General features: G+C 43.8%; 1 protein-coding gene across 2 annotated transcripts; it reads left to right on the top strand.

Annotated features, from left to right (window-relative positions):
- Positions 1 to 4,281: 4,281 nt before the first annotated feature.
- On the top strand, positions 4,282 to 25,668 carry LOC129168391 (NACHT and WD repeat domain-containing protein 2). Of its 2 annotated transcripts, none has more exons than XM_054753613.1 (8): positions 4,282 to 4,472; positions 4,961 to 5,132; positions 8,783 to 8,871; positions 15,017 to 15,133; positions 19,346 to 19,549; positions 19,791 to 19,941; positions 20,587 to 21,176; positions 21,255 to 25,668. In XM_054753613.1, the coding sequence occupies exons 1-8, from the start codon at positions 4,458 to 4,460 to the stop codon at positions 25,146 to 25,148; spliced, it is 5,232 nt and encodes a 1,743-aa protein (XP_054609588.1). In that variant the 5' UTR covers positions 4,282 to 4,457; the 3' UTR covers positions 25,149 to 25,668. The 2 variants fall into 2 exon arrangements, with proteins under 2 accessions (XP_054609588.1, XP_054609589.1); XM_054753614.1 differs by having other exon boundaries at positions 4,282 to 4,698.
- The last annotated feature ends 524 nt before the right edge of the window (positions 25,669 to 26,192 follow it).

The raw sequence follows: 26,192 nt of genomic DNA, 5'->3' as shown, positions 1-26,192 counted from the left end.
AGCATTTACAGCGTGATGATTTTTCAACCCAAACATTTAAAAGTCTCTCAAAAGAGTAAATTGAGACCAACTGATCCAGCTTCAAGTCAGATTGGAGCTTATTCCAGGAAAATGGTGCAGAATAACTGAATGCCTTTTTACCTTGTTCTGAGTTTACTCTTGGAACAGTCAACATGAAAGTTTTCAGATCTCAAGTTATAGCGATCGGTTTCTCTGGGCAAAATATAATCACATATATACCTAGGCAACAGTCTCAGCATAGCTTTATATACAAAGAGGTACCAACGTTTCAGCCTGCGTAAAGACAAGGAAGGCCAGCCGACATTATCATAAAGAACACAATGATGTGTGAAGGATTTTAGGTTTGTAATGAACCTCAAAGCACGGTGGTAAACAGTACCAAGGGCATGTAAGGCCTTAGCTGGCGCATGCATGTAGAAAATGTCACCATAATCCAACATTGATAAGAATGCTGCAGACACCAACCTCTTTTTGGTAGCAAAAGAAAAGCATGATTTTATCCTGAAAAGAAAATGCAATTTTACTTTTATTTTTTTTTTTTGCCAGCTGCTGAATATGAGGGGCAAAAGAAAGTGCTTCATCAAGCAAAAATCCAAGGTACTTATAGGTTGACACACGTTCAATAGGAGAACCTTGTAGTGTTATAATATTAGGCAGATTTTTTAAATTAGATTTCCAAGCATTTGTAAACAGCATTACTTTAGTCTTCTCTGCATTTAAGACAAGTTTTAAGTCAACAAGGCATTTCTGAAGCAAATTAAAAGCTTTCTGCAAGTTAAAAATAGTCTGAGTATGTGTAGTTCCTGCGCAGTTTAAGACCGTGTCATCAGCATAGAAATGAAACTTTGCATCTAACACAGTTTTATCAACATCATTAATATATAAAATAAACAAAAGAGAACCTTGCGGTACACCTTTAGACACTTTCAATAGACCTGATGTATACCCCTCAGCCTGTACACACTGGTATCGATCACAAAGATAATTGCCAAACCATTTGACACTTTTTTTCTGACAGGCCAACACTAATCAATCATTGTTTTAAAATAACATGATCCATAGTATCAAATGCTTTTGAAAGGTCAACAAAGAGAGCTGCACAGTGTTGTTAGGAAAGGAAATGTGCCAAGTACCAGGCACTGATGGAGGAGTGCAGGAGAAAAGGCTGGAGGACATTTTACGAGCCAATAGAAGTTGGTCGTAGAGGCTTTGCAGGACGTTCTCTCTGCAAAGTCCTAGGCCGTCTGGGTATAACAGGGGCGGCCAAGAAGAGGGCCATCAAATCTGCAAGCGAAGCTGCAGAGAAAGCCACAAGGTGGCTGTGGCTCAGAAGGGCAGATCCGTGGGTTGCTACTGGGACGCAAGCCGAGGCATGATCAACCCCGGCTGGGTCACCAGGGGGAGGGTGTCTGATGTTGCGAGACCCGAAACACCCAATGAGCCCTGGATACATCACTGATGATGCGTCCCAGTGCATCCAGGAGATGTTTCTTTCAAGTTAACTGACAGAGGATCACCAGTGGAAGCAGAACAATCAACTAGAGGAAGGTTTACTAGAGGATCTGGTTTAGGTGACAAAACTTTAAAAGTAAATTTTGTATATACTTTAGAGATGTCAGTGTGTAGTAGTATACATCCACTATCGACTTCATATAATAATATAACATTTCCTCATTCTCGAGGTACATTCACAACCCTCAGAGTGTCCAACACGCTGAACTCTCAGCATCACAACATCTTTATAATGCATGTATGTGTGTTCTAAATAAACAGAAAGACAGAGGCAGACAAAATCAATAAGTGAATATTCTTATCTACATTTCAGTTTGCCAGAAAATACACTTAAAACATGAATTCAACTTAAATTACGTGGTGTACATTAATTATGGCTATAAACAAACAAGTAAACAACAATTAATGGCAAATGCATTTACATTTTATTTGAATAAATTGCAACCAACACTTCAGGTTGATTTAACAATGAATGATTGAACAGATTGAATTAAATCAATCTGTGATTAATGAAATCTGAAAAACACGACTTGAACTTTAATTTGATACCTCATTCACTTCTCTATGCCAAGTATTAAAGAAATTATAGCAAATTTCAAACCGGGAAATAGTGCTTTAGCTTCCCATTGCTTTAACAGTCAAGACAAAAGCTGTGATCGACCCACGGACCTTGGCAAGTAGTTTGAAACTTTGAAAGGCTTAAAGTTGGACTTAACTTTAGAAGCACTCATTTGGCTCGATGTGGTCCAACACATCACAGGCAGACTGAATCGATCATAGCGTCAAAGGTGTAGGGCGTCTGAGTCACTCTTTACAGGACTGTCACAATGGAGAGGACGTCACCCGTGCGCCCCACTCAACAGGCATGACTAATCAAATTACGCCAAATCAAACTGTTACACGAGTTTAACGTCTTTATCATTAAAACTGCTTAAAAAACACATCAATATAAAGCCTGCCGTGCTTCAATCCAAGGCTTTATTTCCTAGTATCAATGCAATCGATGATTACCTTTTAAACAATGTTAGATCGATATATGTTGTCCGGAATGGCAACTTCCTGAACACAGATCGATGTAGTTGGATCATAGGAATATAAATCAATAAATCAATGTAGTGGATGAATCGTTTCACCCCAAACAAATACATATCAAATATTATCGTAGATAAAGCATAGAAAATCTGTCTACGACGTTCTACATATAGTTTTAAACATCATTAGAGCCCTATAGGGTGGTATGGCTAGGTGGTAGAGTGGTCGTCTCCCAACCTGAAAGTTCCAGGTTCAATCCTCTGTCCTCCCATGATCATGTCCAAGTATCCTTGGGCAAGATACCGAACCCCCAGTTGCTCCTGATGATGCGTCGTCATCAGTCGGTAAATGTGTGGAAAAGGGCTACACAAGTGAAAGACCATTTACCATTTATAGACATGATATGACACTCGATAGTCACCTTTATACTCCTATTACCTAATATAGTAGTATTTAAGACATGAATAAGACTTGCAATAAATGTGTTCCGGACGTGTGGAGGACAGGAAGTGATGCCGGGGGTTCAGAGTAGAGTTTTAGCTTTGAGTGGATTACTTCTGCAACAGTAGCCTGTGTTATTATGATGATGGTTATCATGTTATTATTGTGATCATTCAAACCTGCAATAAAAACCTGTTGTTCCAGGGATCAAGTCTGGCGCTTGTGTGCTGACACCACTGACACCTAGTGACCAGTGTAGAATACTACAGTACATTGCTTCACGTCTTTGAGTGCATCTTCAGAACGCCTTATATTTGTATTTTACTTCATTTAGCCATTATTATGCTTGAAAATGCTCAATTTAGCCCAAAAAGTAACTTAATTTAGGCCAAAAGTAAGTAACATTTGCTTAAATATATTTATATATTATTCAACCAAGAAACAGCATGATTTCTTCTATAATATATTTTTGAAAAAATGCAATAGTGAAAGCTGCGAAATTGGGGTGTTCTCATTGAGAGATGCTGTTTGCTGTAGCAGACGTCTTTATTGCCATCATAATTGTTGTGTATTATATCACCATCTCGTGCTCAGTAACTATTCGGTACACAGGCAATACACAGGTTATTTCTGGAGTGTGGGATAATACAAGACCTAGATGAACTGCAGACAGACTCGGTGGGCGGGTCGATGAAAAATATGCTTTACCCCCCCCCCCCCCCCCCCCCCCCCCCAGCACAGCAATCAATTTCGTTTAGCACAAATCCAATGCACTTAAACTTCCAGCGTGAATAACCACGGCCTGCACAGCATGGGAACATTTATTGATAAAGCTATTAATTTAAAGCTTGCTGGTTGCTGGTTGTTACAAGGACAAGCATAGGCATGTAAAATGCTAAAAGACCGTCGTTTGCCTGCTTAAAACGATCAATTCACCAGACTTGTTGTTTAAGGTAACGAGGCAAAGCTTGAACTTTCATGTGTTTGCTTCTTAGATTGAATTTTCTAGTGAGCTGCTGGCGCGACTATTGCCTTTGTCAAGGTTGACGGGAAAAATTGAAGCCACTGCATTTTCAAAGTAAAAGCATGAAAGTGTGCATGAAATAAAGGTTGTTCTGGCGTGGGCAATGGGGTTTTATGTGCTAAATGTGGTAAAGCCTAACAAAGAGTCATTATTTTCTCCTCCTGAGATGGGGTTTCCGTAAAGCCACACTAGCTTTATTTTGAAAAGTCACACCGCTTCCGCTTTTATTGTGGTTGGCTTCACAGTGCCTCCGCGGGTCAGAGCTTCATCGGCTCTCAGAGGCAGCAGGATGAGACGAGGAGCACTCCGACGAGCGGTGACCGTCCTCCCGTCCCCGGGCGTCCTCTCTCGGTCACGGCAAGCCTGATGGGCGTTTTTGTCGTCCCCTTGCCGTCCTCGACGCTCGGATCTAACCGGAAGCCGCGAAATGAAACGAATGAACGTGAGCACCAAGAAGTGTCATGTTGTTGTGCAGCATCACTTATCCTCCTTGGATGCGGAGCCTCGCTGCTTCTTTGTAGAGTTGAGCTGACAACTTTACGTCCGATTTCGCCTCTATTGGAAGCAAACCTTGGAAGCAACTCTTGGAAAAGCGGCGACTTGCCACCGGCTCCCGGCGGAATAACCACTCTTAGCGGTTATTCGGCTTCACAAGCATTCTCTCCGGGGTGGGAATACGGCTGGTGCTTGCCTCCTCTGTGCCGTCTGTTTTTTGTTTTGTTTTGTTTTGTGTTTCTGTGCGTGTGTATGCGTGTTCTTGGCATGAACATCCATGAATGCTTCCAGTGACATGCAAATTACGCATGCACCGTAAACGTAGAAGGCTGTGCGTAATATGCATTGCATCCCTAACTTGGCTCTCGTGTCTTTTGCACCGCATGAGTAGAATGCAGAAACGAGTGCGTTCAAACGCGTGTGTTTTGTATGCAGCCACGCTGGAAGTCGCCCCCAATGTGGCCGTCGGGAGTGGGCAGCCGGCAGCCTTGCCCGAGGGAGTCGGCGATGCGCAGGGCGGCTATCAGCGGCAACATCCCGGCCCTGCCTCCTCACCACGTCCCCAGCGGCCGCAGCGTCCGCGTCTTCATCTGTGCCAACCCTGACGGTATGTAACACTGGCAGCCATCACCTTTCTTTATTGCTGTGCATGGGAATCCCCTTCAAACAGGGGCGTCCTAACAAAGCGCATTATTATTATTATTAGTGTTGGCTAGTGATATCAACATATCAGCCTTTTTTCGTCTTTTGCGCTTTTCTTTCCCATTGTAGTTTTCGTCTTTAATTGTAATATTATAATTAGAATAAAAAAAAACAACAAAACAAGATGTACCGCAAATGGGCCCCCGGGCCGCATTTTGGACACGACTGGCATAGAACGACACCCATATCCAAAATGTGGTCATCAATGACGGAAACATCAGTTTATTCAAGTTTACTCTGCAAGTTTACTGCACTTTACAGCCTGCATGTCAGCTGTGTTATTGGTGACAAATAGGGGTTAACAAATATTCATATTTGGATTTAATCTGCCCGCAGTTTTACCGAACCAAAAGCTCTGTATCAATTTCTCAGTCAGTACACATGTCAAATGAGGGACAGCAAGTGCATTCGTCATTGCGATGCACCTCCACGAGCACGGGTATAGTGTGACTAAAAGTGGACTACATTTTGGACTATGTTTTTTATTTTTTATTAGAGAATTGAATTCATTCCATGGAGAATTACCTGCCAGCAGTTTGCAATTACATTTTCATGCTTTGTTTGAAAAATCATTAAACACAAAAGCTAAACACAAAAATGAAGTGAAACGTTAGCTAGGCGGGTATCAAACCGTGAGGATGCTCTACCATTACACTCCTAGTGGGAAAGTATGTTAATTATTAGTATTGTTAATATCAACATTTCAGCCTTTTGGCATCTTTTTGCTATTTTTTCCCAGTTTGTGCTCATTCTATTTTTTTGTAGTTCTGTTTAATTGTAATTAGGTCCGCAAATGGCCCACAAGCTGCACTTTGGACACCCCTGCCTTGAAAGATGCTTTAAAACCTTAAAAAGCAGACTTGGGGACAGAGTGTGAGCAGAGTGGGTTGTGAGGGAGGCACCCAGTTGCAAAATGTTAAGACACCCTCTGGGTCTGTAGTAAAAATAGGCTCAGTAAAACTGGAGTAAACACAAAAAGCAAAGTAGAGTAGGCTAGGAGGAGCACATTGGCATTGAAGATGTATGAGAAGGTGGCTTTTGTCGAGGAGAGCAAATCAGTTGACCTCAGATTAGAGCGCCATACTGATAACCCTACCACCTGTGGCTGCAAGTGCACACTTTAGGATGCACACATTTAGGGAGACCTACTCAGGGTTTCCCCCGAGGATTTTTTTGAAGCTGTGGTAGTAGGCTGCATGGGAGGCAGACTGCCGGCGCTATGTCGTGCCGATGCTGTGTCGCTGTGGCAGCAATTTTAAAAAATATTTAAATGTAATAATTTAGATTTATAAAACATTACAGATATTTTATACGAGAAATGAAAAGGATTATGCAAAAGACAATGCAGCCAAAGTCAAGGCAACATATTGCATCAACGGCCACATTTTCCAATTCATCGTGAAATAGTAGTTTAACAAACTAAATTGGAGAAAACATACATTTCTATAGTGGAGGTCATGACACGAAGCGTAGCCATGAAGCAGTTGGCATTTTCTTTCTACGTAAGTGAATGCATAACTTTTGTTATAGATAGAGGCATCTTACCGCTGAGTTAGTTTGTCCGTAATCGGAATAAGAAAGATGAAAGTTGCATTATCCGCGTGTGGCTGCCGACATCTGTTCTCCTCTTTTTTTTTTGCCGCCAAAGCAAAAGAGCGAATCAGGAGGGGGCTGAATGTCAGCTGACTGATGTCATATGACATCTACAAAGTGACAGTTATGATGGAGGTGACACGTGACCAACGCCGTCTTCGAGATTGCCGTAATGGGCACCCCTTATATAGTATATATGTTCATTCATACAATGTTTTACCTAACATTGTTTTCACGTAAAAATAAACAAACAACCAATTACCAAGGTGTGGCGGCTTTTATTTTACCGTGGCGTTGCGCCACGATCCAATGCAAATAGCGGAAGGCCTGCTACTGCAGATGTTTTGTGAACTGCAACAATATGTCACGGATAACATAAAATTAATTGGCTGCATAAAGAGCCTGTAGTTAATATCAAAATAACGCATCTGAATGATCCCTATTGTGGTTTTGCAAGCAACAGCTGCTAGCACAGATGTTGGACAGCCTCACATCCGGCGTTCTTATTCCGTTATATTAAAATGAAGTTGTATGCAGAAGGAGCGGGCATGGGGCTTCCCTGTCACCTTTATAAAATGTTGGGTAGCCAGCTTGCCTTTTATTCCAAAGTTGCTGGTGTTTAGATAACCTGCTTACGAGACGCATGAGGACTTCATGGATGGCTGGTCCGCCTTTAGCATCCTCCAGGTCATCTGCTATTGATTGGCTCACTCGCTTTGTGTTTGCATCACTGTGGCTCCTACACACTGAAGCATTGCTGCACTTTGATGTAAGGGTATGTTCATTCATAAGGGTATGTCATTATGTTCTCCATTGACATGCAATGGGAGTAATTACATTTTTTGGCGAAACTGTTTCCCCCTCCACAACACTAGGTGGTGATATGCGTCCTTAAAGCTTGTTTAGTATTGGGGAAAACACATTAAAACCAAATAGTTGCTACTTGCTTTCCTGCCATACATGCACCATCTGTTTGTCAAGATGTAGCTTCAGCCATGGCATAACTTCCCAAAGACAGTTTTTGTCCATAAATCAAAAAATCAGACGTGGATTACACATTTCAAGCCTGTCGTGCATCAGATAAGACAATTGAATCCGAAAGCTTTCAAACTTGTTGCCAAAAATGATGAGGCTGTTTATGATTCTCGCTGCAGCCACTTACTGCACATTATCGCCACGTTTCACTGTGACATTTTGCTGGCCAGCTATGGGTCGATGCATGTTGCAACTCTGCTAAAGATAGACAAGTGAAAGATATGTCAGGCTAAATTTGCCGGGAGTGTGTGTGGTATGCTTGGGCGTTGTCGTGCAGGTCTCCCTGTCGGCCATGTTGTGTTTTTAACTGTCCATCCGCACCCTCGGGAGAAAAAGACTTGGCTTGTCCAAATAGATTACAACAACCCTTCGGAGGAGCGGAAAAGGGAAAAGAGAGAAAAGTGGGACACAACAACAAGCCGTGGGCTCTCACTATTCCACATTCAATATGACCGCTGGATTCAATGTCACATGACCACATACATGACAATAAACACAAGAGATCTAGCTGCGCATTACTGCTGGTGGTGCAACGGTATGCCATAATCACAGTTCGGTACTTATGTCGCTTTTAAGGTCACGGTTCAGTTAGTTTTGGGAACAAAATGCAAATCATAAATCTGCCTAGCTCTTGTACACAGCAGCATTAACAGTTCCAGCTTGTAGTTCCATTCCTCGTCTCTCCTGAAAAATAGCTCCACACTACTTTTGTCTTATCCGCTTGCCTATGTCCACGTGCGCATTTCACTGGTTCACAAACAAGAGACTAACAGCAGAAAAGGGTCTCCAGGCTCTGGCTTGTCTTTGACACTATGGTTAGCCATGGTTCCTGGTAGCCAAAGGCTAGGTCCACCCAATTCCTGCACATAACCACATGTGTTGCACACATGCACGTAAGAAAGCCAATGACATCTCCTTGACTTCCAGACACGGAGGCTGAGAGGAATGCACTGAAAGAGCATGTCTACCCCAAACTACGCGATTTCTGCAGGGAGAACTACGGCATTGAATTCCAGGTAAGTCACAGTTGCTGCGAATGTTCACCATTCTTCCTCGAGGTTTCCTAACACTTTCGGAAGCCTGTCAGTTTCACATGTGAAACACCTTGAGGGACCCCGCATCAGCCCCGTGTCGCTTTAGGTGGACAGAAGGCCAGCAGAGATAAGGCGTCCGTCGGCAGAGGCTAGCACAAATCTAGCAGGGGATAAGGTGGAATGACGCGAGGGCTTTTCCCTTTGTTGCCGTTGCCCGACAGCCAATGCTGCGCTCTCGCTCTCTCTCTCTCTCGCCGCAGAGTGTATTTGCATTGCAAATCAACATCAGCGTGCACTGAAAGATTGCTATCAGAGGTTTGTTCAACAAATCCAGGAGAGCCCTCCAGCCAGTGGGAGATTTTGGCTCCAGATAGTTCTTGGAAAAACGAAAGAAAGATTTGTTGTGATGTGTTAGTCAGCATGGTTCTTATCTTGGCTATTTTATGAAGGAATATCTGGCTTTAGTGTAAAATAAGAGGTATGAAGTGGGGATATGTCAGGGATGTTAAGAGTGCGGCCCAGGAGCAAATATGGCCAGTGGCTTGTTTTTTATTGGTCCTCAGCGTATTCTAAAAATAAAATAAATGAGTTATTAATTATATATATTATGAGCTCTTACACTAACTTGCTTTGTCACCTGTATTTGTCACTGACATGATTTTTCTACTTAAATATGTTCTATGTTGTTTGTAATTATGTTCTACGTTGTTAGTTTTTTTTTAAAGCGAACGTTAAATTAGTAAAAAATGCATTTTTGCAAGTCTGAAACCACCATTTTGGATGGAGCTTGGGAAGGGGGCGTTTCCCAAGTGACGTCGGTGAAGGAGCAGGATTGTAAACAAACGCTAGCTAGTCGACTGGTTCGGTATATTTTTCATCAAAATACTCAGTCATACCAAAACGTTGTTCGCTGTTCAGTGTCCGAGTGATACTGTAAGTTTGTTTTCTTTTCCAAAAGACGAAGGTTTAAGACTACAATGGACGAAGCAAGTACAATAGCCATCCACCGAGGAAAGTGCTTTAAGCCGACACATGCTGTGAGTAGCCCCGCGTGCAGCGAACCACACAGGAGAGCGGGGACTGAGCTACCTGCCGTGGACGAGAACGGTGCATTGTAGGCTAACATGCTGTGAGCAGCTCCAGGTAGACCTTGTCTGGAGAACGAAACAAGTTTCGGTGTATGTGATATGGGCCGCCGCCTCGCATTCATTTAGCTGCACATATGTATTATTATACGGTATCTCCCATCTTGTCCATTCTCTCATGGTTGTTTACTTGTGATGTTCAACTGCGCTGACGTCACTCGCCTTCTGACGAGCTCCGACCAAAATGGCGGTTTGAGACATACAAAAATCCAATTTTTAATCATTTAATGTTTGCTGTAAAAAAAAACGAACAATGTAGAACATACTGTAATTACAAACAATATGGAACATCATGAAGAATGTGGACACAAAATCATGTCAGTGACCCTTTAAGATGTTTTGTTCAGTTAGCTCAGCATATATTTACCTATATTGGATTAGTTTGAAAAATACATCATCGTGCCCCGGCTGCATCCTTTAATTTTTCTGTATGTTTGCCTCACTGGAAAAGGTTTGAACACCCCTGACGTATGCGGACATCGTTTCTGGCATTTTATAGAAGTGTGCATGTGCAGGGGTCAAGTTTGGTGCATTATTTATTAGGATGCCTGTTTCGCTGAGCATATTTGATCTAAAATGACACCCTCACACAATTACACTGCGACAGTCTGTTAGCAGCGAGATGTGTTGATGGGATTTAACACTCGCCCTCAAGCAAACATCACAGAGAGTGCATGTGTGTGACTCGGCATTGCCAGCGATTTGTAGCTGTGGCGGCAGGCGGAGAGCGAGAGACAAATTCTAGAATTTCTTGCGCGTGTGTGACGTATGAGCACAGGATGATGGATGAAAAAAAACAAACATGCAAAGACGCTTTTGGCTTCACAACGTGCAGCCACGTGCCCGTCTGGTGATTCAGCTTGCTGTCATGAAGGATCAACATGAAGCGATTTATGCAGAAAGGCTGTGAGTTATGTCTCTCACACACACACACGCACACACACAGTCAACCCATGCCACGTGACAAGTTGGCACCTCAGCCAAAACCAGTTTATGAGAGCTGGATTACGAATCATTGTTGCTTTCTTGCAGTGCTGCTCGACTCTCGTCAGCGTTGGCTTTGATTCATAATTCATGCGCCATCATGACAACCCACCCATACACGAACTCTTTTCGGCGGCACACACTGACACACATATGCCAGGCTGAAGAAACCTTCCCAGTCCCTCGCCGCTTCCTTCCAGAATCTTCTTCCGATCCGTGGATGGACTGGGATCAAGCAGATGAAGAGAGAAAGAGGGTGGAAGGAGGGCACGGGAGTGTGGCACAGGTGGGCTGCATCCTTCTTGGGTCAGCATGTGGAGCACATTAGCATTAATTTACAAGCTTTTTACTGACTCTAAATTCAATCATGTGACCATTCCTGAGCACAAACTGAGCATTTGGCAGGTTTGGCTTCCTTCGCCGTGAGTATTCACAGTGGAACCCGTTTCAGTCAATGCCCTTCGGACTGCCCGAGTGCCGTTGATGTAAGTGTTTGTCGGCATAACTGAAATTGCGACTAGTTATTTCTTGCTCAGGGCATTGAATCGATCGCAACTGGACTGTTCAGGTAGTCTTAAAAGATATTTTGCCCCTCATCCCAGCTTTTTGACTCACACCAACTACTGGAACACAAACTGGATGTTATCAGAACCCTACAACACAGAGCTGATGATGTTCCCACCAGCCCAAAGGCCAAAGAGAAAGAGCATAAGTACCTGAGGGATGCCCTCAAAACCTGTGATTACCCCACCTGGTCGTTTGTGAAAAGTGCATCTCGTTCCAGAAAGCAAGGTGGATGAGGAAGAAAAGAGTAGCAGATGCAATAACATTGTCGTCCCATACGTCCCGGTCTATCTGAGAAACTCAGAAGGATTTTCAGCAAACATAACACTTTGAGACAGAGGATGGTACACCCCAAAGACAGGACACCCCATACCCAGAAAAACAATCTGGTGTATACTGTCCAGTGCAGTGAGGAATGCACTGATTTTTACATTGGGGAAACCACACAGCCACTGAGCAGGCACGTGCTAACTCTTCAGGTCATGACTCTGTGTTCAAGCTGCACCTCAAAGAGGAAGAGCACTCTTTTGAGGACAAAATGTACACATTCTGGACAGAGAAGACAGATGGTTTGAAAGAGGAGTGAGGGAAGCCATCTATGTTACGGTTGAGAAGCCATCTCTGAACAGAGGGGGAGGTTTGCGGCGCCATGACCTTTCTCCCACATACAATGCTGTCCTCTCATCCCTTCCTAAAAGATTAAATCATTTAGCCTCTAACAAATAAACAAGGCACAGCCACCTTGGTTCCAGGTGGGTCCATGACTATCATCACATCTGAATGGGATGCCAACGAAAGTGATACCAGCCAAACCACCATCGTTGGCAGGCAGAGGCCCCGCTCCATTGTATCCCAATGACCTTCATCGCTAAATAGTGAAACCATTCCTGTCTGGACATGTCTCCTCCTTACGAGGGGAAATACACAGGATCTTATACCAAGTCCTTAGACTAGAGACGTCCTATCTAGTCTGACTAGTGTTTGTACCACCTCGTCTCTTGAGCATGAACTGATGAAGCCTGCTAGGATGAAAGGCCAAACGTCTTCTAAGACAATCTGAACAGTCCAGTTGCGATCGATTCAATACCCTGAGAATACAGTCACCTGGATGAACGAGAATATTCAAGCATAGTTATTGCTTGCACATTTATTTGGATCTTTTGCCAGCGACATAAGGAGAATGAGCGACAATGAAGGATTTTTTAACTTACGTCAGTTTGTTGACATGGTTTTCCTCCCTTTGTGCATACTTTAATATAGATTTGATTTCATATTCATATATTTTGACTAGAGTGACAATAAAGCTTTTGTACATGCTTTCTCACAGTGGCCAACAATCTAAATAGAAAATGAAATGGGTGCATTTTGTTAGTTGTGTGGTACAGTAGAATCCAGGTTAATACTGCCATGCTTTTATTTTGAAGCTCACTTTGCACTGAACAGAAGGTCGTGGTGTGCATGTTTTAATGTTGTGTAATTACACGTTAATTGTGTTGCTGCTTTGCGATAATGAGGAAGTTGACAATACTAAACAAATAATAAACAAATTGATTTTTCATAGAAAAGCGGTCGACTTAAAGGTAAACTGCACTTTTTTTTTTGTCCCCTCATCAACAATCCTTATGTGAGACTTGAACACATATGTCTTTCTCTTTTCTGTGTGTTCTGAAGATATTAACAAAGATAAAAAGAGACAGCTCATTGCCGCACGTAATGGGATACACCTATGCCGCCTCCGCCTATGAAGACTGCTATTAAAACGCCTCCAAAAACCTCCAACAAGGTTTAATGGTTTTATGTCCATGCTGCAACCATGTAGTAACAGATACATTCATGATAACATGTAATACTTACAGTGTTTTGCAGCATTTTGGTCCTTTCAAGCATTACCCGAACTTCCTTCCTCGGGGCATTGATTTCACATAGCGACATAGAAACAAACGCATACACCTGGCGTTAACTTTTCCAAACTCAAAAACACAAACACAGCAGCAGTGGCAGCAGCTCCAATATGTAGCGTTACCGCCGAGTGCTGCGGGCAAGTGTGTGGTGAAGCTAGTCGCTAGCCGGCTAGTAGCTAGCCGGTGTGGTGTGGCAACGTGTCAATACGCCAATACATAGTTTAATCGGCGTAACAGTGTTAATAATAATAATAACAATGTTGCTGTAGTTTGGTTAATATGCGTGTCACATTAGATGTAAATGGGTGCTTTTTATCTGTTGTTATACCTTTGTTATATCTTTAGTTGTTATATCTTTTAATAGCAGTCTTCGTAGGCGGAGGCGGCATGGGTGTATCCCATTACGTGCGGTAATGAGCTGTCTCTTTTTTAGCTTGGTTAATATCTTTAGAACACACAGAAAAGAGAGACATATGTGTTCATGTCTCACATAAGGATTGTGGATGATAATTTCCCAAAAAAAAGTGCAGTTTTCTTTTAAGCGGGCACGTTTTAGTAATAAGAAGAACCCAGTGGACCAGGACTTGATGAGGTGGTCGACATAGACAGGTTGTCGACATTAGGCGGGTTAGCGGATTCCACTGTACAAGGATATTTTTCCTCAAAAGTGTCTAAAATAAGGAGCTTAAGCTACTGTATATTGGCACCATTTTGATGGGGATTTCTGCCCCCCCCCCCAATTTCATGCCCTTTCTTCTCTGCCTTCTTGGGCGTTATCCCAAAGTTTCGTAGTCTAGCATTCAGTGAATTAAAAAAAAGATGTTTCCTTCATGTGACCTGCCGCAGGCAAACGCCTTCCAAGGGCGTTAGAAAGCCGCTTAGCAGAAGCTGCTTCTGCTCTTACATAAGTTGAGGGGAGGAGTGGGAGAGCGAAATCAAACAGGGAGGAATGGGAAGGAAAAACAGAGATGGAGGGTAAAAGGCTGCCAAATCCCGTCCCATGGGAGCCCTCGCTTCATCAAAAAAGTCCCTTCAAATGAATTTCCTCTTAGCCTCATTTATGCGTTCTTGCTTATTTTGGATTCCTGCCTCGCTTCTGTGCTGCCCATTTTCTCCGTCATCCATCATTTCATTCTTCCACATGGCAATGGAGTGCAGCGATCATGGCACAAATTTAATCAGCCTTTCCTCTTCCCCTCGCCTTGCACACGCGCACGCTCGCTGAATAGATACGACTATTAATTTAGCTCTTAATTACAACGCGGCCTCGTGGTCACCTGCTGGAACCCGGCAGACACCCATCATAAACTCGCTTTGTTCCCTCCTGCGGCCAGCAAAGGGGCCCATCGCAGGAAGTAGATTAGTGACACTGATCTGCCGTGACTGATGTGGAGAGCTGGATGCTTCCTCCAAATCAAAGCAGACCTATCAATAATCTGCTCAGGTCTCTGGCGGTGTGGCATACAGCCCTGCCTGGCTCCTTGTGCTCTCAGAGAGTCATCAACAACCATGTTTTTGTTCTGGTGTGCTCAGGTGGTGGACCTCTATTGGGGCGTGGACCCGGAGGAGTGGGACAGTCCGGAGCTGCAGCGGCTTCGGATGAAGCTCCTGGAGGAATGTCTGAAGACATCAGTGGGACCGTGCTTCGTTGTGAGTACCTTCATGCTATAATCCACACATCCTGGATACCCTAAACAGGCCAAAATTACCCAAGTATCTATGAGTTTGTGAAAACAGCTGCAAGGAAGGCGAGTGCAACACATTTTAAGGTGGAGAAAGGGACAATGGGCGAGACGCAAAAAGGGCACAGATGACAGGTGGCGTAATGGATGATGAATTATTCAAATAGAGCAGATCTTTTTCTGGAGGTTGAAACTGAGGTGAGAGATCACAAGGAGAGCTAATGCATCATGGGTAAGACAGCACTCCTGAGAGCATAATCTCGGTTTTGCATCTACACCTGCGTTCGTCTTCCTCGCCAACGCTTTTCATGGTGACAATCAATTTCTATTTGCAGCTTTGCACTACAGGTGAAATTAGCCAAACTCATCCAGTAGTTTGAAAAAAGCATTCAACATGAACCTTGACACAACAGCATCAACAATGGACATCACAACACCACACACGCTATCGTCATAAAAAAACAGCATTGCTCAAGCAGAGAAATAACCTGAAAGGAGCAAATATTGGCATAAATGAGCATCTGACAAAGCGCAACACTGACATCGCCAAGAATGCACGCAACTTTAGGAAGCAGGGTAAAATTCAAGACACTTGGAGCACTAACTGCAAAATCTATATCAAGTTTAAATGGAGAACAAGAAAACCCCAAAGTACTTGCAGTCAAAAGACACAATACACAAACAAAGAATGAATACAGCAATAACATTAAATTTGACAATAAATGATTAAATATTGACCTCAACAGCAGAAGCATGCATGCCAATTTCAACTATATCAAGCAATTATGGCGGCAGTGGCTCAGGAGGTATAGCAGGTCGTCTAGAAACTGGAGGATTGGCAGTTCGAACCGAGTGTCATCCACCCCAGTCACGTCTGTTGTGTCATTGGCCAAGACACTTCACCCACGTTCAAATGTTTCGTGGTGGTATATTCCATCCATCCATCTATTTTCTGGAGACTTTCCCAGCTGACTTCGGGCTAAAGGCGGGATACACACGGGACTGGTCACCAGCCAATCGCAGGGCACATATAGACAAACAACCGTTCACACTCACATTCATACCTATGGACAATTTAGAGTCACCAATGAACCTAACATGCATGTTTTTGGAATGTGGGAGGAAACCGGAGTACCCGGAGAAAACCCAAACACGCACGGGGAGAACATACAAACTCCACACAGAAATGCCTAACGGAGATTCAAACCCAGGTCTTCCAGATCTCCTGACTGTGTGGCCAACATGCTAACCACTGGTGGTATATCTTTAGCGCTTAATCTATATTGAACATTTAGTGAGGAATTATGCAATGTTTCATGTCATTTTGACTCTGGTATTTATTTATTCATTCATTCATCTTTAATCTCTTTACTTATTTTAACTTTTTTGTTTTCTATTATTAGTCATTCTATTTATTATTATTTTATGTACTTTTATCGTTCACTTGAACAGTTTTATTTGTATTTTTAACAGCTATTATTGTTGTTTTCTTTTCCTTGAAATTAAAAATGCCTCAAATAATGACTTTTTTGCCCTTTGCACACTTCAGAGGCACAACAGAACACATTGACAGTGCAGGTAATACAAGCCAGGCGCCATCAGGCTAAACGTTGAGTGGAAAAGAAACGGTGCAATCTCCGCTTTTGTGCTCCCAGCGTGTTGTTGCTGTCTAAGCCACGCTGATTTCATTCACAGCGGTCAGCCCGCAATTTCACCACTTTAACCTTTCCTGACCCTGAGCGTCTGCATGCCACACTAAAAGAAAGTGGGCATGAAGGTAGCACAACATATCTCCAATTTGCTCTTGTATCTGCCTCTGCAGAGCCGTCGTTGGAGATGAAGACGAGGTGTCCACGACACCTTCTCTTCACCCACGGGTGCTCCAACAGTGCTCATCATGCCACATCATGCTGCTTAAATCTTTGATGGCATATTTTAGCAGTCGGCTCTTTGGGGTAGATGTCACTTTGTGTCAAACATTGTAAGTCCTCCTTGGACCGTCTGAGAGCATCAGCCCGCCAACATCAGGACCAGTTGGTGCTGAATTTCAAAATAAATGCCAAACACATTCCGTGTATTTCCACTGAAATCAAATAAAGGATTCATATATAGTTGTAAGAATGCAATTTAGAGCACTTCATGCGCTTTGTTCTCAATTTCCTGTTCAATACCACCAAAATAAAACATACAGTAATCCAATAATACACATAATCCATAAAAAGTGAAATTACCACAAAGTTTGTGTGTGAGCCTTGAAATCCAATTGTCTTAAGTCTCCAAAGAGGCTGTTATACGAGCAGCATTAAAAGCCACTAACACACACAAGTCTACACCATGACACACCTGGACGAGGGGGGCTTTTCTCTAATCTGTCAATAAAGGTGGTTTCCATGGTGATTGCAGGGGTTGGCATGGTGATGGTAAGCATGACAATGAGCCACGACTGTGTTTTCTTCTTCTTCTGCTCCCCTCTTCAGTTCTCCAACGGTCTCAAATTCCCCCTGTGTAAAAAACACTCGATAAACGCCTCAAGGACACGTATCAGCCTCGCCACTTCCACTTGTGCTTTTTCTCCCATCTGCCCGTGAAAGAGGATAGTTGGGGATAAAGTAACCTCGATTTTTCTCTCTCTGCTCCTCTCCCCATTCAGTTAGTGTGATGTAAGGCTAACATGATCGCCTAGTCCTGGAGGTTTGACCCCTCTGTGGAAGATGATCTATCTGCATTCCAAAAATCCCCTGATTTTTCTGTTTATGCAGGAAGCCTAAGTGGGATGTCATGTTGCACATCACTTGCGTCTTCAGAGAATTGTTTGTGGCCCCAAATGAGCAGAGCATGTAGCAGATCGATACGTATAGCAGGCAGTCTATTTTGTTGATTAATGGAGCAAGGGATTGTTTGACTTCTTGCTGTAATTCCAGATGTACTTCTTGCTGTAATTCCAGCACATGATAACTTTTGCCCTCCCAAGCGGGCTCATGAGGAAAACTGTGCGTGTAGTATACAGTAAATCCTTAACTCTTTCTTTGGCCTGTTTCCTTCAATGCCAATGCCATCCAGCGGTATTACAAACTCTGGATTCTCTCTTTCAAAGGGGTGACATTCCTTTGTGCATTTGATTGTGCATTCTTGCGTAACAGCTGATTTATTCCTTTGGGACTGTGTGCGACATGGACGCATCACAGAGGATGCTGTCCAACAGATCTTGATTTGACATGTTCCTTGCATCTGCTCCCGCTGCGACTGCCAAGGCAACCAGGACCAGCCCGACGTGGCATGACTCTCAGGCGCCACTGGCACCAGCGTGCAAGCATAATTTTCCACTTCGGTCCTTCGCCTTGGAGTTTAGTAGCTTTGCCCCAAGGCTGCGAGTGTGCTCCAACACAGGAAATAAAGATCAGCCAGTCGTGGAGTGGAAAGCTTCATTTCTCTCAAAGGTTGTCCTTGAATGTGGCGGATGGAGCATATCAAGGAATAGCCCAGATAATTTAAGCCGATACTAAGTCAGCTGTCATTTAAAAGTATGCAACAAAGACAGGAGAAGAGATTTTACTGTGTAATGATGATGAAGACATGGGTGGTGATGATTAGAATATTAAACTAATGAGCCCACACGCATTATCCTTACAAATCTACATCCCGTATTAAACTGCTGTATTAGGTTTAGTACCATTCCTTCTACACATAAAGCAGATCTGCTCATGTTCTTAGAGTTTAAAAAGGAGACGGTTATCATTTCATAATTTGAGACTTCTTTTACCACAGTGCACAGGCCGAAACAGATTTCGTAATCCACAGTGACAGAGCAAAGACACCCAGTATTCATAGTAAGACCAAAATATAATGACTTAAACATCCTTGTCAACTTGGAAACAAGCTAGAAACGAGTTCAGCAGAGTTGTTTGTTTCTGTGTTTTCAAATAGAAAACATAATGTGGCATTTTCATGTGTAAAAATTACATCCGTGATGATGAGGTGAAGCAATTATCAAAATGCACACACACATTGAGCGAATATTGCAGTAAAAGCATGCCCCTGTTGCCAAAAAAAAATGTCTGGTAGACATCCCAATCGTGCTAGAAACACTCACACAATTCTGGAAATGAATTGCCTTAAATACGTTTCCCTGCCATTGACTGATGCTTTGCTTTGCTGACCTCTTCTTCCACGCTTTCTTCAGGGTTTGGTGGGAGAGAAGTATGGCAGCATTCGAGTGCCAGGTGAGGTGGAATCAGCAGAGTTCGAGATGATCTTGGACGCGGCGATGGAGGCTGGGTTGGACACACACATCTTAGATGAGTGGTACTGCAGAGATGAAAACTCTGTGCCACCCGCATACTACCTCAAACCCAAAGCCCAAATGCTTAAGAACTACCAGAACTCTGTGAGTACATTGATGAAAGAGCTTGCAAATGACCCCATGAATCAGAGAATCATTTCTTTGTCTTAAAATGTATGCGAAGAAAGAACGCGCATAAAGAAAGTACACTTCCAACAAAAGGGTTTAGCATGAATTTTCAGATGCCAAGCAGTTCTGCATGCATCCCCTTTCTGCCATCATTTCTCAGTGTGTGACGTGCAGGGTAAAGTCAATCTGTCCTTTCCCTGCCTGCCATCCAACTTAGATGGAGTCCAGCAGCGCAGCCAAGACCAAGAATGACAAGGCCTGGAGGAAAGTGTCGGAAGACATCAAACGGATCTTCCGTACGGCGGTGCTGCAGCTTCAAGAGAAGGGAACAATGCAGAGCACTCTGGCCAAGAAATTCCTTTGCTCTGGTTAGTTTCAGGTCTGCTTCTTCCATGTCAGAGAATGCATCTTACTCTTATTAATCATTGTTCTCTGAAGAAGACAGTATCCTGCCAATGACAATGTTTTGTTTCAAAAGGATGAACCACAGTGAATATAAATAATAAAAACTTGAATCAGAGGATATTCTTCACTGTAAGAAAAATGTTATGCTCCTTCATTGAGCTTATTGCCACTGTCTGGAAAAACTCCTGCCATCTCCTGTAAGGCCAAAGTTTTTCTTCCACACTTGTGTCTCTTGGATCTAATTAGCAGGCCAGTGTGTGAACAAAACTACACAGGAGATGCTGGCAGACTCCTTGTGGGGGAGCCTCTTTTACACTTCAGTCGCGCCGTTATCAACTTTGGCTCCGCTTAAATGAAGCTCAGGGGAAATCAATGTAATCGCTGGCAAAAGGGTTACTAAAGCTTTTCAGATTATCGCCTGAAAGAAATCTACATCTGTTAGACTTTTATCTGAGGAGGATGTCGAGCATTGCACTCCGGCTGCATTTTAAGCAGCTTCTTATTGACAGCTTAGGAAAATAGTGGCCATATAGTTTAGGTTTCCACATGCATTTGATCACTGTGTACTAAAGTTATAACTAAGATGTTCTGTTTTTCTGTCATTTCAGCCTTGGAGGATGAATTAGACTTTGCCCTCGGGAAACAAACTCCTGCCTTTCTCAGGAAATGTGTTTGCTACATTCGCAAGATCTCAAACTTTGACCGTTTCGCCAAACTCCCAGAGATGGCCCGCTACATGGACATTGTGGTCAGCGGTGACCGCATCATGCGCAACCAGGAAGCCTACGAGCGCCTGTTGAAGGTGCGGGATGAGTTCATACCAACAGTGGTGGCGGCATCCAACCTTCGCGTTTACTCCTCTGTCACGCATTGTGACATGAAGCTGGGCTACTCCCAGGAAGTGGAGAGCCACTATGTGGAGGGTCTGTGCAAACAGTTCTACGAGGACATGGTGGATATCATTCAGGCCACAGTTCAGCAGAACTTTGACACAGAGACTGACCCACTGTACGATGAGATCCTGCAACACCTGTCCCTCTGCAAAGCATATGCAGCACTGTATGAGTACAAGGCTGAGTTCTTGGATTACGTGCAGGAGTATCTTTTGCCATCTAAAGGGAGTAGGATGGGTCCGCTTGTGGTACATGGGGGACCCTGCACGGGAAAAACTTTGCTGCTTGCAGAAGTTGCCAAACAGGTGAGGCCCTGTCATTCTAGTTTTGGTATCCATTCAACAATCCAAACTTAAACCTCTGTCCACACTGTTGTTTTTCAGGCCTACGCGTGGCTACAGAAAGAGATGGGCCCTGAAACTGACCCAGTGGTCATTGTCCGTTTCATTGGCTCAAGTCAGTCCTCCACAGACTTGCGCACCCTCCTCCAGAGCATCTGTGAGCAGATTGCAATAAACTATCGCTGCTTGATTCACTTTTTGCCTAACAAGATCCAGGAGATGAGGGAGCTCCTGGTCAACCTCCTTGGGGAATCCTCCTTTCACAGGCCTTTGGTCATCATCCTGGATGCCCTTGAGCAGCTGTCAGATGCCGACGAAGCCCGCAAGCTCTGGTGGCTTCCCATACACCTCCCTCGGACGGTCCGCATTGTAGTTTCAACATTGCCCAATAAACATGGAATCCTGCAGAAGCTCCGACATGCCATCCATGATGACGACTATTATGTTGAGTTAACACAGAGGGATCGCAAGGTCTGCAGCCAGACACTTAAGCAGCAGTTACTTGGTGTCAAGAGAAAGGTCACCTCGGGCCAGCAGATATATGTAAACGAGGCTCTAGCCAAGTGTACATTGCCAATGTTTGTCAATCTCATCTACAGAGAGGTAGTCCACTGGAGGTCTCACAAAGATGTGGATGAGAAGTCCCTGTGCTCCACTGTACATGAAAGCATCGAGCAGCTGTTCTATTCAGTAGAGAATAAGTTGGGCCAACGATTTGTCTTTAGAGCATTAGGATATATCACCATGGCCAAGGCAGGGTTAACTGAAATTGAGTTGGAGGATATTCTATCCCTGGATAACATAGTTCTTGGTGACGTTGTAGTTGCATCTTACCTCAAAAATCCCTTGAGAATCTCCTGTGACTTGGTAGCGAGGCTCAAAGAGGAGCTGGAAGGTTATCTGGTTGAACGTCAGGTACGCAACGTCACCCTGATGGTCTGGGCCAACAGACATCTGCATCTCATTGCCCAGAAGCTGTACCTAGGTAATGAGGAGGATGTCCATCAAATGCACAGCCTTCTAGCGGAGTACTTTCTGGGAGCGTGGTCAGGGGGCAGAAAGAAGATCTTTACATACGACAACAATCATTTTACTTCCCAAAATATATCACACCACAAAAACCCCCATCAACAATCTCATGAGAAAACATCATCTGACAAGTACTCTTATGACAGGCAAACACCTGAGCAGCCTTGGGTCTTCCAGTGCAACCTTTTGGAGCCTGACATTTTTTTTGTCAACCACAGAAAGATGACGGAGTTGGTGTTCCACCTCACCAGAAGTGGGCGCACTGATGACCTCATGTTTGGGGTCATCATGAATTTCAGCTGGCTCTACACAATGATCAAGATTGGCCAGTTTGAAAAGGCCTTAAACGATATCGACTTGGCGTACAGTTACACCCAAGAAAAAGAACTGAAGTTTCTATCCACCACTCTTCGCAGCATCAAGGTAAAGGTCTTGAAGAACCCAGCATCTCTCTCAGCAGAACTGCAGCAAAGGCTTTTGCCAGTTGTCACCTCCCTGCCCAAGCTTCGACACCTTCTTCTGGAATGCGACAAGGATGGTCCCAAGTACTGCTCAATTGTGCCTCTGCACTCCTCAATGGATGTCACCTACAGTCCAGAGAGGCTTCCTTTGTGCTCAAGTTACATGCAGATTGTGGAGATCCTTCCCACTCTAGCCCCAAACATCGTCCTTGTAGCACTTGAAGATGGGTCTGTCAGCACATGGGATGTCGAGACTAGACAACTGCTGCGACAGATCGACACAGCCAGATCTGTTGTCCTGGGAATCAGACTAACCAGTGATGAGAAATATCTTGTTGTGGCCACCACCAAAAACACGCTTCTCATCTATGATAATCATAAATCCTGCCTTCTATCAGAGGTTGAAATCAAGGGGTCCAAACATGGTGGCATCACCGGTGGGGTGGCGTTCATCAATGGCTTCACTTTATCCACTCACCATGCTTTAGCTTGGCTTGAGGCCAGTAAAGACGTCAACGTTATTGATTTACTTTACGGCTGGCCTCTCTATCAGTTCCATTGCTGGTACGAGGTGACTTGTGTCCAGTGCTCTCCAGATGGAATGTATGCCTTCTGTGGACAGTACCTCAACACTGCATCCATCTTTCATCTGGGAAATGGGGACAAGTTGGCCACTATTACGTCTGAATTTTCTGGAGGTTTTGTCAAGTCCATTCTTGTCCTGGACACACTCAACCAAATGGTGATGATTGACAATGAGGGTAGCCTCTCAGTATGGAACACCAAAGAAATCACCAACCCACGTCTGATGGAGGATTATGACTGCAGAGGAGATGACAGTGAGGTGGTGAGCATTGAGTTGTCTGAAGACCAGCGCTCAATTCTCCTGTGCAAGGCCAGAAGTATTGAGGTTCTAGATACAAAAGTGTGGAAAATGGTGGAGAAGTTTAAAGCTAAACGTAGTGAACGCTTTGTAGCTGCAGTTCTGTCCAAAAACGGCCAGAGCATTGTGGCCTCAATGGAGAAGACCTCTTCCATCTTTGTGTGGAGGAGGGACAGCGGGCAGTGCATGGCCAGCCTGATTGAGATATCAGGAGCCATTGTCAAGCTCATCAAATCAGTTCACCACAACCTGCTCCTTTCTGTTGCCAGCAGTGGAGTGCTGTCTGTCTGGGACATTGATATCATCACAGCTATGTCCAATATTGACAAAACAGGCAAGAAGATCCAAACATTGCAGCTGTCTGGCAGAGAGGATTATGTGTTTACTATGGATGGCTCAGAAGCAGTCCACAAGTGGAACTTTAGCACTGGATTCATAGAGACTGTCTTCAAGCATGAGGGCATAGTGGAAAACTGTGTACTAACCTCATCGGGTGATCTAATGGTAACTTCTGATGACAAGTGCAGTCAGTACATCTGGCAAACCAGCTCTGGGGAGAACATCTTTCGCATCAATGGACAGAGAATATCCCAGTTGCTCATCACCCACAATGACCAGTTTGTTGTGTCCCTCTGTGAGCAAAATGCCTCAAGAGTTTGGAGACTTGCCACAGGACACAAGGTCTGCAACATCTTGGTCACCCTCCAGAACGCACTGGTCACCACAGCCAACACATTTCTTGTGGGAACCTCCAAAAACAAGCTCCTCGCCGTCAGCTTGTGGTCGGGCAGCGTATCTAAGAAATTTGTTTGCGATGACGGCATCACGATCGTCAATTTCAAACTTATCCCTGACTGCCCTGACTGTGTCGTGTTCATCACGTCCACAGAGACCGTCTTCATCTGGAGCGTGGCGGACGAGGCCGTTTGCAGACGTGTCCAGTTGCCGGCCAACTTTCTCAAAAATCTTGAGGATTTCCAGATCTCACCCAATGGCAAACAAGGAATTGTGTCCAAAGGTGACGAAAATATTAATGTGCTGGACCTACACAGTGGGAAGCTGAGGCTTGTCCACGCTGCCGGTATAATTTGGCGTCAAAAATTATCACGAGACGGCCGTTATCTCGTATACATCTGCTTCCGCAACTGTGATGAGGACGACGACGCTGGCGTTGTTTCCAATCTAATTGTGATGCGCCTTGCTGACGGGAAGAGTATTGGCACATGCTCCTTATACAAGACACCCACTTTCCTTTCGCTCTCTCAGAGAGCTTTGAACATCATCATTGGCTTTGAGGATGGCAGCATTGGCACATACACAGTGGTGGACCGTGTAGACGCTGCCCTAAAGATCAAGATAGCCACCTCCAACAGCCGCCAGATAGTCAACAATGCTTCACAAAAGGTGCGGCCAAAATGTGGCAGTTATTCCTTTAAGACTGTCGCTGACTGCATTTGGAGGGAATCAACAGAAGTCTTCTCCAGGGACAGCCCAATCAATGTGTCGGACTCTGGTGAAGGTGAGTCTACTACGCCGACGAAAAAGGCAGAGCTGTTGCAGTGAGCGGGTGGGAGTTTCAAAAAAATAAATAAAAAAGGTGGATCTGTGGCGAGTTTCAGAATCTTTGGCAGTGGGGTTGCGGTTGACCCTTGTTTACAGCCACGTGATTCAGCTGCAAATGTCAGGCGTCTGACTATTTAAACGCTGCACCCAAATGATGTATTACCTAGCTGTCGCGCTGTTTTAGTTGATTTTACATTCAGACGGTCGGGAGAAAATAGCATATGAAGGACACATATTGTGTATGATATGAGTTGGCCATTTTGGGTCCTTTTTGCATTTGAAGAACAATTATCATTCAAACGTTATTTGTGACAGAACATTGTCAAACCATTCCAGTCACTTTCATTGTATGTACAATATGTTAATTTAGACTGCTGGCTATAGTGTTCCTTGAACAATTTTATTTTATGTCTACATCGGTTGGTATGTACAAAAAAATGAACATATGTACATATCTTTTTGGCTGCTGCAATTTGTGCAACTCCTTAAAATGTTATTGTGCTTAATGCAATCAAAGTGAGTGCCTGGAATTTCTAAATGTCCTTTATGTGCAGACCACAAGATTTATGAAAATGCAGGGAATTTGTAAACACAGTATATACACACACGCACACACACACACACACATACAGAGTCAAAAACAGGAGTGACTGGTTGCTCTTTGTGACAACAGTAGTAGAGATTTTGAGTTACTGTGAATTTTCCTGCAGTTCCATCAGTGTGTGAGCTGTGTGTTTTAAAAGGGGAACACCACTAAGGAGCATACAGTGTAGCATAGCACCATACACAGTCACGCCTTAATCAGAGTACATGCTTTAGATCTAGTGGAGTTCAAGTGTTCACATGTCAATAAGAGAAAAGGACAGCATTATTAGTCCATTTGGCCCTGTGAGTATACAGTATTTAGAGGTTTAGACACTAGATGGAAGCACTTTATTGGTGGTTTGTGAGCAATTATTAGATTTATTCCTACAGTATATGGAGCATTGTGTTAGATGTTTTTATCTGATCTAGAGTTGTCTTAACACCGTTTTCAAACAGGAT

Source organism: Dunckerocampus dactyliophorus, chromosome 15 (assembly GCF_027744805.1).
Source record: "Dunckerocampus dactyliophorus isolate RoL2022-P2 chromosome 15, RoL_Ddac_1.1, whole genome shotgun sequence".
Classification (NCBI taxonomy): domain Eukaryota; kingdom Metazoa; phylum Chordata; class Actinopteri; order Syngnathiformes; family Syngnathidae; genus Dunckerocampus; species Dunckerocampus dactyliophorus.
Note: the sequence above shows the minus strand (reverse complement) of the source record. Positions and strands in the feature narration are given on the sequence as shown.